General features: G+C 38.7%; 1 protein-coding gene across 1 annotated transcript in view; it reads left to right on the plus strand.

Annotated features, from left to right (window-relative positions):
* The first annotated feature begins 1211 nt into the window (after nt 1–1211).
* Stpg2 (sperm tail PG-rich repeat containing 2) overlaps nt 1212–17319 on the plus strand; it is a 447430-nt gene continuing 431322 nt past the window's right edge. The window contains exon 1 of the mRNA XM_004661543.2: nt 1212–1472. Coding sequence (XP_004661600.2) covers nt 1364–1472 — 109 coding nt within the window. The 5' untranslated portion in view covers nt 1212–1363. The remainder of the gene's footprint in view (nt 1473–17319) is intronic.

The following is a 17319-nucleotide window of genomic DNA, read 5'->3' on the forward strand; positions in this document are numbered from 1 at the left end:
TACTGAACCACAAGAAGTAAATTATAGCCGGAAAATCTACAGAGAAGAGTAGCCACAATGATCAAGGAAGCATTCTCATACTGAAAACTTTTGAAAAGAATTTTTAATAGTATAGAACTCAGAACCCAGTCAGGAACTTTTGTCTTTTTATTTCTGTAACTTAGGGGGTATGTAACTTGTGCCAATGAATGTTAAGGTAAATAAATTGTCCAACTAGCTTCTGAGAAGACACATGCACAAGACACATCCTCAGGAAGCATGTACAGCTGTACATGAGTTTTCTAACACAGATGGTACAACTAGGACAGACTATGATGTGCAGAATCCAGTGACAAATCAAAATCAAATCACAGAGTATAAATGCGTTAAAATTTTTTCATTAGGGAAAACTAAATCACTGTCATTTTTCTGGGACTAAGTCATGGACAGTGTCTGAGACTTAAACCTCTGTGGAAACCAGGTTCCTTTTGCAGGGCTGAGGGGCTCACAGGTTCAGTGGGGCGGATTAGGCTTTCCCAGTGACTTCGCTTTGTTTTACAGAGGGGAATCGGTACTGCTGCGGGATTCCAGTTCGAGCACTTGCAGAGCTTCATGAAGTTGGTAAGCGTTCCTCCTCCCTCGCTCCTCAGCTCTGGTCCCCCGCAACCCTCCTCGCCCCCGGGCGCCCGGGGTTGAACTCAGGGGCGAGCCGGGCAGTAGCGGCTAGGGGACGAGCTCGCACCCAGGCGCTCATTTTCCCTAAGTTCTGCTGGGGAGTACTTTGACTTGTCACGGAAAGAGAATTAAAGTCAAGTTCATTTTCGCCTTATTCTTACTGCGTTTTCTAGGGATTTTCTCCAGAGTAAAATCAGCCTGGGCCAGAACGCAGTGACACGCACCAGCGCAGCGGCAGAGCAACCCCCGCTTCCGCTTTTCTGTACGCAGGCGCAAGGCTCAGCTAAACCAGGAAGTTGCCGGCGCGCAGGCGCAGGGGGAGCTCGGCGGCTGAGGCGCCGGGAAAGGAAAGATTGGGTCGGCGCGCAGGCGCAGGTGCAGGCGCCAAGGACTGGCCGAACTATAGCACCAAAGTTCGGCCCGCCTCCCTCTGACCACACTTCCGGCGGAGGGGAATGGACGGAGTTAGAGCCGGAAGTAGCTGCGTGGGCGCCCTCTAGCGAATAGTCTGTGGAGGAGGTCTGAGCGCTGCGTAGAGCGGGCTTGCGAGGAGGCTTGCTCAGAGGGCGGTCTGCGCTCCGCTGTTCTCCACTGATGCGCGGGTGGGCGGGGAGCGCCCTCGCCAACCCCTGGCCGGGCGTCAGGTCGGAGTGCGGGCCTTGGGCTTCGCTCCTTTAGAGTCGTCCGTCCTCTACCCGCCCGGTTCGCTATGTATGACCGCGCCCCCCGATTGCTCAGCTTGGCTGCCCTTGGCAGCACCGAGGAGCATGTAGGTCCTGGATCCTACCAGGTGTCTTTCCCTAAGCGGCAGGCAACAGGTAAGATGTAGGAAAAGGCCACTTTCCCGTGAAAGGGCATCAGGACTGCAGCCTGCTCATCTTTTGTATGTCCGAGTTTAATACAAAGCCAAATGGAACCACTTTACAAATACAGCAAAATATGGCTTGGGCAGGGAAAATATTAGAGCTACGACTTCATTTCTTGACTTTATGAACTCCAAGTCCAGTGAACCATGTACTCCTACAAGACAAAGTAGTTCGTCGTCCTGTGCTCCTCGTACCTTCCTTTCATTAGAGAGAGATGTGTGTAAAAGATGTAACTTTCGCATCATATTGCAGAATCATTTAAAGTTATGTAACTTAGCAAACCATCCCCATCCTAATACTAATAAGGAATTGCTCTCTGGGATTTGAGTTCCCACGCCAGCAAGTGTTCAGTTCTTATCTATGTTAATAAGAACAGGAGGGTGAATTATGAATTTTGAGAAAGCAAAGCAAGAAAATCCCAAGCAAAAAAGAAACTCTTCCCCCTTCTAAAGCCATCGTGGCAAAGGGGAGAGGAGACCTAGAAGACCTCCATCACACAGGGAAAGAGTTAGTAGAAAAAGCTCTTATCTCAAAAGGGTTAAGATAATTTATTGCAGAACCAAATATGAGTGACCATCGTCTGGGAACACAGATTTAGTTTACCCCAATTCCATGTTCCAACATGTTAACAATTTCATGAAGGTTTTATAGTTAAAGAACAAAAGAAAGGCACTTTTCAAATACATTGGCTGACCATCAGGTAGGCGGATTATACCAAAGTAGGGAAATCTCCATAGGATTTAGATGTTACCTGATGACATTCTTGGCCCTTGGGTTGGTGGAAGCTGGTGGTCTGCTAGGACATTCCAAACAGGCCCCACCTGATCAACTGCTAGTCACGTGGATGTTAGGTCAGACACAGAGTCAATAATGGCTATTGAGGGCCTATAGGGAGCCCAAGGTAATTTGGTTCTGATCTTGCTACATTCTCTTTTTCTGTGATTACAAGAGGTCTCTCAGTCCATTCTGCCTTGCTGGAAGTAGGTGTAGCAAATCCAGCACTTTTCTGGGAACTTGAGTTCGCAGTGGGAAGAGAAGGAGTTATGTGTTTCATGCCCATTCCTAGGAATCAAACATCCAATTAGAATGAACTTCATCATCAGACTCAGGGTGGAGGGAGAAACCTGATTGGTTGGTGAACCTAAGATGAGTATTGATTCAGGAAGGCTATGCCCATGGGACTAAGCCAGGGAAATTGAGGAAGAAACAGGGGGTCCATAAGGTTGTTCCTTGAAGTCATCTTGAATAAGACTGAATCAGACTTGAGTTCTAGTCCTGCCAGAGTAGACAAGGTAGCATACCTGTTCCTGTGGGACAGTCCATAACTAGCTATTTATTAGAAAAAAGGCTACCTTCCTCCTAATCTGTATCAATAGCATTTTTCCTTGCAAAACTTTATTTCCTACATATATAAAACATGTCTTTAAAAAATACTAGGCTCAGATTATAGTTGGTTCAGGTTTCTTTGGATATAGTAAAATTTGTGTTTTAAATCTCAAATTTTACTGTTTGCAGAATCTGAACTCCATATTTTTGGAGTTTATACCTGCCTTTATTTACTACAGTTGAGCTGTTATTAGCATTTATTCCACAGTATCTTAGTGTTCACCAATGACCACCTAATGCATATACCTACTATGCTCTTCTGTCATTGATTTTGATAAGTTGACCACTTTCTTCTTAGAAACATTTTCCACATCTTTAATGGCATTAGTTTTTCCTTGCTCTTCTGATATTTTGGAAGAGCACCGAACAGATGGAAAATACTCAGTTAAAAAATTTTTTTTTCTTCCTTCTCCTATCATGCATAGTTTGTAAAGATTTTTCTAAATATAATTATAAACTGTATTTTCCATCTTTGGCTTACTGCTGTGTTTACTGTATTCGTTTTAATCCATAAACTCAATTGCTATTCATATTCTATTGTTTCCAGATGAAAAACTTTAGAGATACAAGATATATAAGTGGCTTAAATCTTTATGATAGATTTTCTACTCTCCCAAAGCATAGAGCATTGTTAGTGCTTTGTATAGATCTCTCCCTGCCTGGGGTAAACTTTGGAACTATTCTATCCTCCTTTTCTTCCTGATGATTCTGAAAGAGAGAGAAATAGAGAGAGATATTATGGGCGTGGCAGGGCTAGTGCCACTGCAATTGAACTCCAGATTCATGGGCCATTTTGAGCATCTGGCTTTATGTGGATAGTGGGGAATAAAACCCTTGGCTGACAAGCTTTGCAAGCACATGTCTTTAACTGCCAAGCCATTTCCCCAGTCTCTTCTGAATGTTCCTCTTGATCCTTAAGTTCATTGATTCCATCTTCACATTTTTCTGAAATTGTTTTCCTTTTCAATAAGTGTCCTGACTTAGTATAAGTCCCCATTATTTCTTCTGAATTAAACCAATAATTCATTACTTCTATTTCAACATTGGACCTCCTTTCTCTTGTGGGTTAAATAATCTTTCTAACAGACAGTTTATGATATTTATTAAAAAAACATGATTTTGTAACATCAGGATCAAAACCTTGAACTTTTTTATATTTATTTTTTATTAAGTAGAAACTTTGTATGGACACATGGTTCTTGTGTTATGTTTATTTATGTGCCATATTACTAATTAATTTTCATATATTGAACCATCCCTGCATTCCTGGGATGAATCCTGCTTGATTAAGGTGAATAATGCTTTTGATGTATTGTTGAATTCAGTTTTCAAGGATTGTTTAGAAGTTTTGCCTCCAAGTTCATCAGCGATATAGGCCTACAGTTTCTTGTTTTATTTCTGTCTGGTTTTGGTATTTATGTGAAGCTGGATTCATAGAAAGAGTTGGGGAGCATTCCCGGTTCTTCAATGATGTGAAAAAGCTAAAGAATCAGTAGTTTCAGTCCTCTGATGAAGGTTTGGTGAATTTGTTTGAGAATCCATCAGGTACTGGACTTGTCCTTTTGGCGAAGTTTTTGATTACATTTTCAATCTTGATGGATATATATTTTTTAATTTATCTGCTCTGAAATTAGTTTTGGTAGGTGGTGTGTGCCTAGAAATGTACTTCTTCCAGGTTTTTTTTTTTTTTTTTCCCCCTCAAAGAACCAGCTCTTTATCAATTATCTTGTTTTCTTGGTTTCCAATTCATTAATTTCTGTTCTGATCTTAATTATTTCTTTCCATGTAGAACTCTTAGGCTTGGATTGTTCTTGTTTTTCCCATGCCTTTAAGTGGATGGTTAGTTATTAATTCTTGATTATTTTGTCTTTGTTATGAAGACAATTAGTGCTATAAATTTTCCTTTTAGAACTGTCTTCATTGTGTCCCATAAGATTTGGTATGTTGTGTTTTTATTATCATACAGTTCAAGAAATTTTACAATTTTATTTTGTCCCCCCCAAACCATTCATTGTGTCATAACATGTTCTGTCTTCAGGAGCTGGTGCATTTTCTGTTGTTTCTCTTCTTGCTAATGTCTAGTTTTAAAGCACTGTGGTATGATAGTAAGTTACATCAATTTTCCTAAGTTTATGAAGGCTTGATTTATATCCTAATATATGATCTATTTTGGAGAAGGTTCTGTGGGCTGCTGAGAAGAATATGTACTATGTAGAATTGGGGTGGAATATTCTGTAGATGTCTGTTAGATATAGTTGATCTATGGTGTGTTAAGCTCTTTTATTTCCCTGCTTATTTTCTGCTTAGATGATCTGTCTAATGATGATAGTACAGTATTGAAGTCCCCAACTATGATGGTATTGGAATTTATTTCTGATTTGTTGTGAAGTAAGTTTTGCTTCAAGAAATGTAGTACACCTCTGTTTGGTGTATATAGGATTTATGATTGTGATGTTGCCTTATTGGACTGTTCCCTTGATAAGTAAAAAGGGGCCTTCTTTGTTCTTTTTAATCTCTTTTGGTTTGAAGTCTATTTTGTCAGATATTAATATAACCATATTTGGTTGTTTCTTATTTCCATTTGCTTAGAATCATTTTCCATTCTTTCACCCTGAGGAAGTGTCTGACTGTACTTGTGGGATGGATTTCTTGAAGGCATCACATGGAAGGATCCATTTTTCTGATTCACCATGTTAACTTGTGTCTTTTTATGGGTAAATTAAGTCCATTAATATTTAAAATTATAATTGTGAGGCTTGATTTGATCCCTGCTAAGCTATAAGGTTTATGGGGTTTGGTACTTTCTTGGGCTTTGTATATTTTCATGACTACTCTGGCTTTGGTTATCATGTTTATCTTCTTGTAAGCTCTTGAGGTTGGTTGTTCAACTTTTCTGTGTGGAATATTTCCTGGAGTATTCTCTTTAGGTTTGGCTTTGTGTTTATATGATCATAGAACTGGCTTTGATTGTGGAAAGTTTTCCTTTCTCCATTTATTATGAGGAATATTTTTGCTGGGTATAGTAGTTTGGTTTGGAAGCCATAGGGTTTTAGGCTTTGAAGTACTGCATTCCAGGCCCTTCTAGCTTTCATTGTTTCCATTGAAAAATATGAGGTAACTTAGATGGGATTTCCTTTGTATGTAATGAGTTGTTTCTCTTTTGCTGGTTTTACGACTCTCTGTTTTCATTGTTCAGAGTTTTCACTATGATGTGCCTTGGAATATTTCTTCTTTGGTCCTGTCTGTTTGGTGTTCTGTGAGCCTCTTGTATCTGGATGGTCCTCTCTTTTGCAAGATTGGGAATATTTTCTTCAATAATTTTATTGAATCTGTTCTCTTTGACTTTGGCCTGGATTTCTTCCCCTCTGGTATACCTATGATCCTGATATTTTGTCATATTAGGGTATCCCTCAATTTCCTAATATTTTATTCACATGATTTTTTAAAAATAATATTTTATTTATTTATGTGTGTGTGTGTGTGTGTGTGTGTATGTGTGAAAGAGTGAGAGAGAGAGAGAGAGAGAGAGAGAGAGAGGTAGAAAGAAAGAAAGAAAGGAAGGAAGGAAGGAAGGAAGGAAGGAAGGAAGGAAGGAGAATGGGCACTCCAGGACCTCTAGCCACTGCAACCAAACTCCAGACACATGAACCACTTTGTGCATCTAGCTTATGTTTGTTCTGGGCAATAATATCTGGGTCCTTAGGGTTCAAAGGCACATGCCTTAGCCACTAAGCCATCTCTCCAGTACATTGCATGATTTTTTGAACTTATTGAAGTTTCTGTATTCCTGAACAATTTCTTCTATCTTGTCTTCCAGCTCAGAGTTTCTGTCCTCCACATGACTGACTCTGTTACTGAGGACTTCTAGAGAGGCTTTTACAAAGCACTATTTAACTTTTGTTTTCTGTTGTGTTTTTCTCCATCCTGTCTATCCCTTTTTTGAGGTCCAATTTCAGGTTAAGATTTGATTTTCTTGTTGTTTTCTGGGTTAATTCTTGCATTTGATCATGTGTTCATTAAACTTAATCAGCTGAGATCTTCTATTTATTGGCTCACCTTCAATTCATTTATTTTTCTTTTGAGATTGCTCGGATTTTCCTCCATTAAGTTAAGCCTAACAATGAAAGCTGTGTGCATTTCATTCAAGCAGTTGTTGGAATTCTGATGGTTTTCTTCCAGTTCAGTGATTCACTTGGTCAGGGACACATATCTTATTGTGTTTTCATTTTAGGATTCTATTTCTGTTGTCTCCTATATATTTTCATTGGAGACATCCATTGTGGGACTAAGCATTTTTGGTGGCGAGCTCTCAGTTTGTTGTTTTCTTTTATTTCTGTTTTGTGTTATGGTCTACCCATTTTTGTGATAAAAGACTTCGTTTCCAACAGGGAAGCAAGAATTTGCCATTGTAGGATCTTCAGTGAGGGTTCTGTTTTGGTTTGACGTGGTTTGGAGTGGGGTGGTATTATATCTACTCATGCACAGCTTTTGGAGGTTGAAGATGAGATAGCAACTCTGGGTTGGTGGTTGATATAAGCACAGTGGTTGGAGGTCCAGAATTGCTTCAGCCCACTATCCCAGCAGTGCCTTGTCTGTGCCTCTGTACCCCAGCTGAGCAGGTTGTGGAGGACCAACAGGGACCCTCTGGCAGGTAGTTGCCAGATATTCCTTTGTTCCTTGTCTGGGACACTGGTAGGTAGATGCTGGTAGTGGGAAAGTGGAGGAAGGGTGGGGATATAAGTAAGCCCCCAGGATCTAAGAAAAGGGCCTGACAGTGGTCAAACGAGATGGCTGAGGTAGGGGCTTAGTTAGGCAGAGGTGGCCAGTGTCATGGCTTTGCATGATCAGAGAAGGGGGCACAGGTATGTATAGTCCTGCTTTCAGTACTTCTGGCATAAGCCTTGCCATCCCAGAAGGAAGCCTTGGGATGGGGTCTACCTTTGGGATGTGACCCCCAAGCTCAACCTTGATTCACAATGGTGTGCATAATGGCCCTACTCTTAGCCTCTTTTGCCAAAATCCCAAACTTAAAAACACATTTTTAAATTTTATTTATGAGAGAGAAAGATCATATATATATATATATATATATATATATATATATATGGGTATGTAGGGCCTTTTGCTGCTACAAACAAACTTGAATCACGTATGCTACCTCGTGCATCTAGCCTTACATGTCTACACAGGAATTGAACCCAGGACCCCCAAGCTTTGAAAGCAAATGCGTTTAACTGCTGAGCTCTCTCTTTTCCCAGCCCAAAACTTGAACATTTTATATTTTATTTTATTTTTTTGAGGCAGGGTCTTGCTCTAGCCCAGGCTGACTTAGAATTTACTATGTAGTCTGAGGCTGTCCTCAAACTCATGGAGATCCTCCTAACTGGTACTGAAGACATGAGCCACCATGCCAGCCTAAAGCTTGAACATTTTAATGGCAGTAATGACTGTTATGTTCTCATCACTGATTGGTGTCCCACTTAACCTGATCTTTCTGTGTGCCCACATGCCCACCTACATTTTACCTGCATTGCAGCAGTGTCACTTCTGTAGTTTTCATAAGCTTATTCTCTCTCACTTCTGTGCCTTTGTACCTGTGAATACATTTGCCCATATGTCTCATATTCTTTCTTCACCTGCCTAGTTACTATTTATTACTGACACTCTCAACTGAAAGGAAATCTCTTTTTTTTTAGGCTTTTCTCCTCACTTCTGAATGACTTTGTTTCAAAACTTCAATTCTGTATTATAAATAATGCTAACATGTCTGGATACCCCACTATAAATGTGAATTCTATATGACAGTAATGATCCTTGCCCAAATATTCTCAATTTTCAGCCTGATACCTTAGCAAAGTGTTCAATTAAAAAATATTGTAATATGGGGCTTGAGAGATAGCTTAGCAGTTGAGGTACTTGCCTGTGAAGCTTAAGGAGCCAGGTTTGATTCCCTAGGACCCATGTAATTCAGATGCGCACAGTAGCAATGCATCTGGAGTTCATTTGCAGCGGCTAGAGTCCCTGGTGCATCCATTCTCTCTCTCTCTCTCTCTCTGCCTATTTCTCTCTTAGTAATCAATAAATAAAAATTTAAAAAACATCAAAAAAGGGCTGGAGAGATGGCTTAGCGGTTAAGCGCTTGCCTGTGAAGCCTAAGGACCCCGGTTCGAGGCTCGGTTCCCCAGGTCCCACGTTAGCCAGATGCACAAGGGGGCGCACGCATCTGGAGTTCGTTTGCAGAGGCTGGAAGTCCTGGCGCGCCCATTCTCTCTCTCTCCCTCTATCTGTCTTTCTCTCTGTGTCTGTCACTCTCAAATAAATAAATAAAAATTAAAAAAAAACATCAAAAAAATCTTGTAATAAAGTTAAAAATCTAATGAACCACATTAAACACTCAAGACTTTTGCCAACTCTGCTTAGAGGGTAAGAAGTAGGATCTATCCAGGCCCTTATACCAGTTTAAAGTATTATACTTCATTGTCATAGGAAATACATTAAGGAATCCCATGCTTGGGAACTCTGAAAAGCTGCATTTAGTGGCACTGCATGCTAATAACTGATAGAACATGTATTCTCATTTCTCTGCTGGCAAGACAACTGAAAAACAGCTACTGTCTTCATTTATCTTTTTTATTTTTTCTCAATTTTTATTAACATTTTCCATGATTATAAAAAATATCCCATGGTAATACCCTCCCCCCACACCACTTTCCCCTTTGAAATTCTGTTTTCCATCATAAATCCCTCCCCATCTCAATCAGTCTCTCTTTTATTCTGTTGTCATGATCTTTTCCTCCTCTTTATGATGGTCTTATGTAGGTAGTGTCAGGCACTATGAGGTCATGGATATCCAGGCCATTTTATGTCTGGAGGGAGCACGTTGTAAGGAGTCCTACCCTTCCTTTGGCTCTTACATTCTTTCTGCCACATCTTCCACATTAGACCCTGGGCCTTGGAAGGTGTGATCGAGATGTTACTCAGTACTTTAGTCACTTCTTTCCACCACTGTGATACCTTCTGAGTCATCTCAAGGTCATTGCCATCTGAAAAGAGAAGATTCTCTACCCAAAGTGAGAGTAGCATTAATATAAGGGTATAAATATTAAGAGAAGTGCTTACTGGGCAGTTTGATAAGCATAGTATATAGATTTTTCCAGATATCAGCAGATGTTACACCCCTAGGGCTCATGACTACTCCTGTTTTAAGTTTTTAGTATCAGGGATTTATTCCCCCCCATGGAGGGCAGTTGGTTTCCACCATGACACACGTGCCACTATTGTACCCATTGGATCATTTGGCCTGGCTGGCCAATTATAAGGCTTGCAGTGTCCACTGTTGAGTATCTTCACTGGTGGTATCTCTTTCTTCCATTGAATTACATGTAGAATGGCTTCTTCCAGCTTTCTGTCAGCTGGTCTACATGGAGGAGGTTATCAGCTCAGTTCCAGCAGGTTTCTCAGAGGCCTTGCTGCCCAAGTATGTAGAGTCTTCAGCAATAAAGTCTTACCATCTATTCCTGGTGGGAAACCAAGGGCCTTGGCAATGGTCTATAATCTTTTGGGGGCATCAGGGACCTCTATGGCCAACAACTCACTAGAGGTATCCCATCCCTGGCACTGAAAATTTTCTAACAACGATCTATGGCTTGTGAGTATTCCATTGTCTGAAAATGGAGGATTCCATGTGATTTATTTGCATCCTCTTAGATTTTGACTAGCCCTCCCTCCACCTTTCCATTACTCAATCTCTTGCGCTGAACTCACTTTGGGCTTTTTCACCCCTGTTAATCTGTTCTTCTATGTACATATATATAATGCCAACCTATTAAGTACCCTCCTCCCTTACTTTCCCTTCCCTTTATATCTCCTTTTTAACTTACTTGCCTCTGCTACTGAGTTTTTTCCTTCTCACACAGAAGCCCAATCATCTGTAGCTAGGATCCACATATGAGGGAGAACATATGGCACTTGGCTTTCTAGACCTGGGTTACCTCACTTAGTATAATCCTTTCCAGATCCATCCATTTTCTTGCAAATGCATGAGTTCATTTTTTTTTTTTTAACCGCTGAGCAGAACTCCATTGTATAAATGTGCCACATCTTCATTATCCACTCATCAGTTGAGGGATATCTAGACTGGTTCCATTTCCAAGCTATTATGAATTGAGCAGCAATAAACATGGTTGAGCATGTACTTCTAAGGAAGTGGGATGAGTCCTTAGGATACATGCCTAGGAGTGCTATAGCTCGGTCATATTGTAGATCAATTTTTAGCTGTCTTCAGAACCTCCACACTGATTTCCACAATAGCTGGACCAGACTGCATTACCACCAACAGTGTAGAAGGGTTCCTCTATTTCCACATCCCTGCCAGCATTTACGGTCATTTGTTTTCATGATGGTAGCCAATCTGACAGTAGTGAGATCAAATCTCAATGTAGTTTTAATATGCATTTCCCTGATGACTAGGGATGTAGAACATCATGTTATTTGTTTGTTTGTTTTTCGAGGTAGGGCCTCACTCTAGACCAAGCTGACTTGTAATTCATTATGGAGTCTCAGGGTGGCCTCGAACTCATGGTGATCCTTCCACCTCTGCCTCCTGAGTGCTGGGATTAAAGGCGTGTGCCACCACACCCAGCTTAGAACATCATTTTAGATGTTTATATGCCATCCATATTTCTTCTTTTGAGAACTCTCTATTTAGTTCCATAGCCCATTTTTTAGTTGGCTTGTTTGACTTCTTATTATTTAACTTTTGAGTACTTTCTATATCCTAGATATTAATCCTCTATCAGATATATAGATGGCAAAGATTTTTTCCCGTTCTGTAGGTTGCCTCTTTGCTTTATTCACAGTGTCCTTTGCAGTACAAAATCTTTGTAATTTCATGTCGTCCCAGTGGTTTTATTGCCTGAGCAACTGGGGTTTTATTCAGAAAGTCTTTGACAAGACCAATATGTTGAAGAGTTTCCCCTACTTTTTCCTCTAGCAATTTCAGAGTTTCCGGTCTGATGTTAAGGTCTTTAGTCCATTTGGATTTAATTCTTGTGCATGGAGAGAGAGAAGAATCTATTTTCATCCTTCTACAGATATATATACAGTTTTCTCAGCACCATTTGCTGAAGAGGCTGTCTTTTCTCCAATGAGTATTTTTGGCATTTTATCAAATATCAGGTGTCTATAGCTACCTGGACTTATATCTGGGTTGTCTTTTCTGTTCCCTTGATCTACCTATCTGCTTTTGTGCCAGTACCATACTGTTTTTGTTAGTAGGGCTCTGTAATATAGGTTAAAATCAGGTATGGTGATACCCTGCCTTATTTTTGTTGCTCATTATTTTTTAGATATCCCAGGTTTTTTGTGATTCCAAATGAATTTTTAGATTGTTTTTTCTATTTCCATGAAGAATGCTGTTGGAATTTTGATGGGGATTGCATTAAATGTGTAGATTGCTTTTGGTAAGATTGCCATTTTCACAATATTGATTCTTCTGATCCAGGAACAAGGGAGGATTTCCATTTCCTAGTGTCTTCTGCAATTTCTCTCTTGAGTGTGTTACAGTTTTAATTGTAGAGATTCTTTACTTCCTTCATTAGGTTTATTCCAAGGTACTTTATTTTCTTTGATGCAATTGTGAATGGGAGTGATTCTCTGATTTCATCCTCTGTATGATTGTTGTTAGTATATAGGACTGCTATTGGCTTCTGTGTGTTTATTTTGTATCCTGCTACATGGCTGTAGGTGTTTATTAGCTCTAACAGTTTGCTGGTAGAGTCTTTAGGGTCCTTTCTATATAGAATCATGTCATCTGCAAATAATGATAACTTGATTTCTTCCTTTCCAATTTGTATCCCTTTTATGTGCATCTCTTGCCTTATTGCTATGGCTAAGACTTCCAGTACTATATTAAATAAAAGTGGGGACAGTGGACACCCTTGTCTTGTTCCTGATTTTATTGGAAAAGCTTTTAATTTTTCCCCATTTAGTAATATGTTGGATGCAGGTTTGTCATAAATAGTCTTTATTATATTGAGATATGTTCCTTCTATTCCCAGTCTCTCTAGGTCTTTTATCATGAAGCGGATGTTGGATTTTGTCAAATGCTTTTTCTGTGTCTAATGAGATGATTATGTGATTTTTTTCCCTCAGTCCATTTATATAATGTGTTATGTTTATCGATTTGCGTATTTTGAACCATTCCTGCATCTGTGAGTTATATAAAGCCTTCTTGGTCAGGGTGAATGATCTTTCTGATATATTCTTTATTCTGTTTGCCAGTATTTTGTTGAGAAACTTTTCATCTATGTTCATGAGGGAGATTGGTCTGTAATTTTCTTTTTTGTTCTTTCTTTACCTGGTTTTGGTATCAGGGTGATGCTGGCTTTGTAAAAGGAATTTGGTAGGATTCCATTTTTTTTCTATTTTATGGCAAAGGTTAAGAAGCAGTGGTGTTAGTTCTTCTCTGAAGGTCTGGTAAAATTCAGCAGTGAATCCATCTTGGCCTTGACTTTTTTTAGTTGGCAGATTTTTGATAACTGCTTGAATCTCCATACTTGTTATAGGTCTATTTAAGTGATTAATCTCGATTTAATTTAGGTAGGTCATAAAAATCATGGAAATCATCCATTTCTTTCAGATTTTCATAATTAGAGGAGTATATGTTTTTATAGTATGTCCCTATGATTTTTTTTAATTTCTCTCGTATCTGTTGTGATGTTGCCTTTTTCATCTCTAATTTTTTAAAATTTGTGTAACTTCTCTCTTTCTTTTGGTCAGATTTGCTAAGGGTTTATCAATCTTGTTTATCCTTTCAAAGAACCAACTCTTTGTTTCATTGATTGTTTGGATTGTCCTTTTTTTTTTTGTTTCTATTTCATTAATTTCTGCCCTAATCTTTATTATTTCTTCCCGTCTACTGATTTTTGGTTTGCCTTGTTCTTTTTTTCCCAAGGTTTTAAGGTGAAGCATTACATTGCTTACTTGTGAGTTTTCTAATTTCTTAATATAGACACTTCAAGCTATAAATTTACCTCTTAGGACTGCCTTCATTATGTCCCAGAGATTTTAGCATGTTGTGTTCTCATTATCATTTGACTCTATAAATTTTTTGATTTCCTTTTTGATTTCTTCTTTGACCCATTCATCATTTAGTAATATGTTGTTTAATTTCAATGATTTTGTGTATGCTCTATAGCGTTTCTTGCTATTGATTTGTAGTTTGATTCCATTGTGGTCAGATAGAATGCAAGGAATTATTTCAGTTTTCCTGTATTTGTTAAGATTTGCTTTGTGTCCTAATATTTGGTCTATTTTAGAGAATGTTCCTTATGCTTCTGAAAAGAATGTATAATCTGTACTATTTGGATGAAATGTTTTGTATATATCTGTTAGGTCCATTCCTTTTATGACCTCATTTAGTCCAGATGCCTTTTTTTTTTTTTCCGGGATGTCCTGTCAGTTGATGAGAGTGGGGTGTTGAAGTCACCCACTAACACTGTGTTTGTTGTTATCTGTGACCTTAGTTCTAATAGCGTTTGTTTGATGAATTTGGGGTCTCTTATGTTAGGTGCATACATGTTTAGGATTGTAATGTCCTCCTCTTGGAGGGTGCCTTTAATCAATATATAGTGACCTTATGTTTCTTAACTAATGTTGGACTGAATACCTTGCCAGATATTAGGATAGCAACCCCTGCTTGTTTTCTAGGTCCATTTGCTTGAAAAACTGTTTTCCAACCTTTCACCCTAAGACAGCATTCATCCTTTGTAGAAAGGTGGGTGTCTCAGAGGCAACAAACTGAAGGGTCCTGTTTTTTTTTTCATTTTAATAAAGATGTATTCTATTAATTTGGAAAAGCTGAAGAGAGTATTAATTTTCCTCCCACAATCTTAATAAGGAAATAAAGAAACTAATTTCCCATTAACATTCAAGGAGTCATTCACAGATTGAGAAATTAATGTAACAGATCCAACCAACAGAATCATCTCTGCATCTTTCTTCTCCTCTCCAATCTAAGGCTTGGGACTGTTTTCTACATAAACAAATTTTTAAAGGTTAAATTTAAAATATAATGCTTTTTTTTTTTTTTGTTTTTCGAGGTAGGGTCTCATTCTAGCTCAGGCTGACCTGGAATTAACTGCATAGTCTCAGAGTGGCCTCGAATGCATGGTGAGCCTCCTACCTCTGCCTCCTGAGCACTGGATTAAAGGCATGCGCCACCACACCTGGCTGAATAATGCAATTTTAATACTTAAACTTGTTTATAGTAATGTACGTAGAACAAAATAGCTACAATTTTCAGAATTTTTGACTCAATAAAATCTGTTGTAAATTACCTATGTCTGAAGCACAGCAGCTATTATGATCTTTGCAAATTATAATTTCCCTAATTAATATTATTTGTTTCTATCATTATTTCTATTTTCAAAGATGTTCAGTGTAGTTTGTAGATATTGATTATTATATTTACAGCATATCAGAGAAGCCAGTAAAAGTATTATTCTCATTATTTAAAAGAGAATATTCAAAGTGAAGGATTGTAGGCTGGAGAGATAGCTTGGCAGTTAAGGTGCTAGTTGTGATGCTTAAGGACTCATGTTGGATCCCTCAGTACCTGTATAAGCCAGATGTACATTGTGGCAAATGCATCTGGAGTTTGTTTGCAGTGGATGGAGGCCCTGGTGTACCCTATTTCTTTCCCTCTCTCTATGTGCCCCTCTTTCTTTTACTCTCAAATAAATTTTAAAAAATATTGAAAAAAAGTAAAGGATTGGGCTGGGGTGTAGCTCACTAGGTGGAGTGCTTCCCTAATGTATGAAGCCTTGGTTTGAGGATCCTGGTTTTTCACCCAGTCTGCGAACCTATGCCTTTTGCTTGGGGCATTGAGGCCGTTGATATTAAGAGATAATATTGAAAGGTGTGTATTCATTTTTGCCATTTTTTTGTAGTTCTTCCTGTTTTGTGTTAACTAGTATTTGAGTATTGTTTTTTTTTTTTTTTTTTTTTACAGTTCCTTATATGTGTGCTTTTCTTTTTCTTCAGCATGGAGGATTCTTTCAAGTATTTCTGTAGAGCTGGTTTTGTCTTCAAATACTCATTTAGCTTGCTTTTGTTGTGGAATGTCCATATTTCTCCATCTATTTGAATGGATAGTTTTGCAGGATGAAGTAACCTTGGTTGACAATTGTTATCATTCAGGACTTGGAATACATTCACTCCATGCCCTTCTGGCTTTTAAAGTTTGTGTTGAGTTATATGCTGTAATCCTGATAGGCTTTCCTGTGTAGGTAAGTTGATTTTTCTTACTGACTGCATTTAGTATTTTTTCTTTGGTTTGTGTATTTGATAATTTGATTATAATATGGCAAGGAGAAGTTCTTTCCAGGTTTTGTCTGGCTGCTGTTCTAAAGGATTCCTGTATATGTATTGGCACCTCTTTCCCACTTTGGGGGAAGTTTTCTTCTATGATTTCTTAAATTTTTTTTTGTTCATTTTTATTTATTTATTAGAGTGTGACAGACAGAGAAAGAGGCAGATAGAAAGAGAGCGAGAATGGGTACGCCAGGGCTTCCAGTCACTGCAAATGAACTCCAGATGCATGTGCCCCCTTGTGCACCTGGCTAATGTGGGTCCTAGGGAATCGAGCCTCAAACTGGAGTCTTTAGGCTTCACAGGCAAGCACTTAACCACTAAGCCATTTCTCCAGCCCTTCTTCTATGATTTTGTTGAAGACACCTACTATGCCTTTGGAGTGAAATTCTTCTCCTTCTACTATGCCCTGAATTCTTATGTTTGATCTTTTCATAGTGTCCTGAATATCTTGAAATTCCTACTCATACTTTTCTATTAGTTTATCTTTCCCTTTTTTTGGACTGTGTTAGATTTGCCACCTGGTCTTCTAGCTTAGATATTCTGTCCTCTCCTTCATCCATTCTACTGGTGAGATTTTCTACAGAGTTTTTTATTTCATTAACTGTATTCCTCATTGCTAGTAATTCTGACTGGTTTTTCTTATTTTTGTTTCCTTATTTATGTCTGGTATTGTCCTCTTTATTTCATTAAATTGGTGTCCTTTGTCTTCTTTGATTCCTCTGATTTCCTCTTTCATTTCCTCTTTGATTCCTTTGATTTCTTCTTTGACTTCTTTGAACATATTTATAATCATTCTTTTGAAATCTTTCTCAGGCATTTCCTCTAACTTGTTCTCACTGTATTAATGTATGTATTAATACTTTTTGGTGGATTTATATTGTCTTGATTTTTGGTGTTTCTTGTGTTATATATATATTTGCATCTTGGATTATTTAATGATTGGATTTTCTAGTTAGCTGGGTATTATTAGATGTATCAGTCAATCTTATAATATATAACTTCAGGGTAGGAGTTTAAGGCATTAGGTGTGGCTTTCAAG

Source organism: Jaculus jaculus, chromosome 2, assembly GCF_020740685.1.
Source record: "Jaculus jaculus isolate mJacJac1 chromosome 2, mJacJac1.mat.Y.cur, whole genome shotgun sequence".
Classification (NCBI taxonomy): Eukaryota; Metazoa; Chordata; class Mammalia; order Rodentia; family Dipodidae; genus Jaculus; species Jaculus jaculus.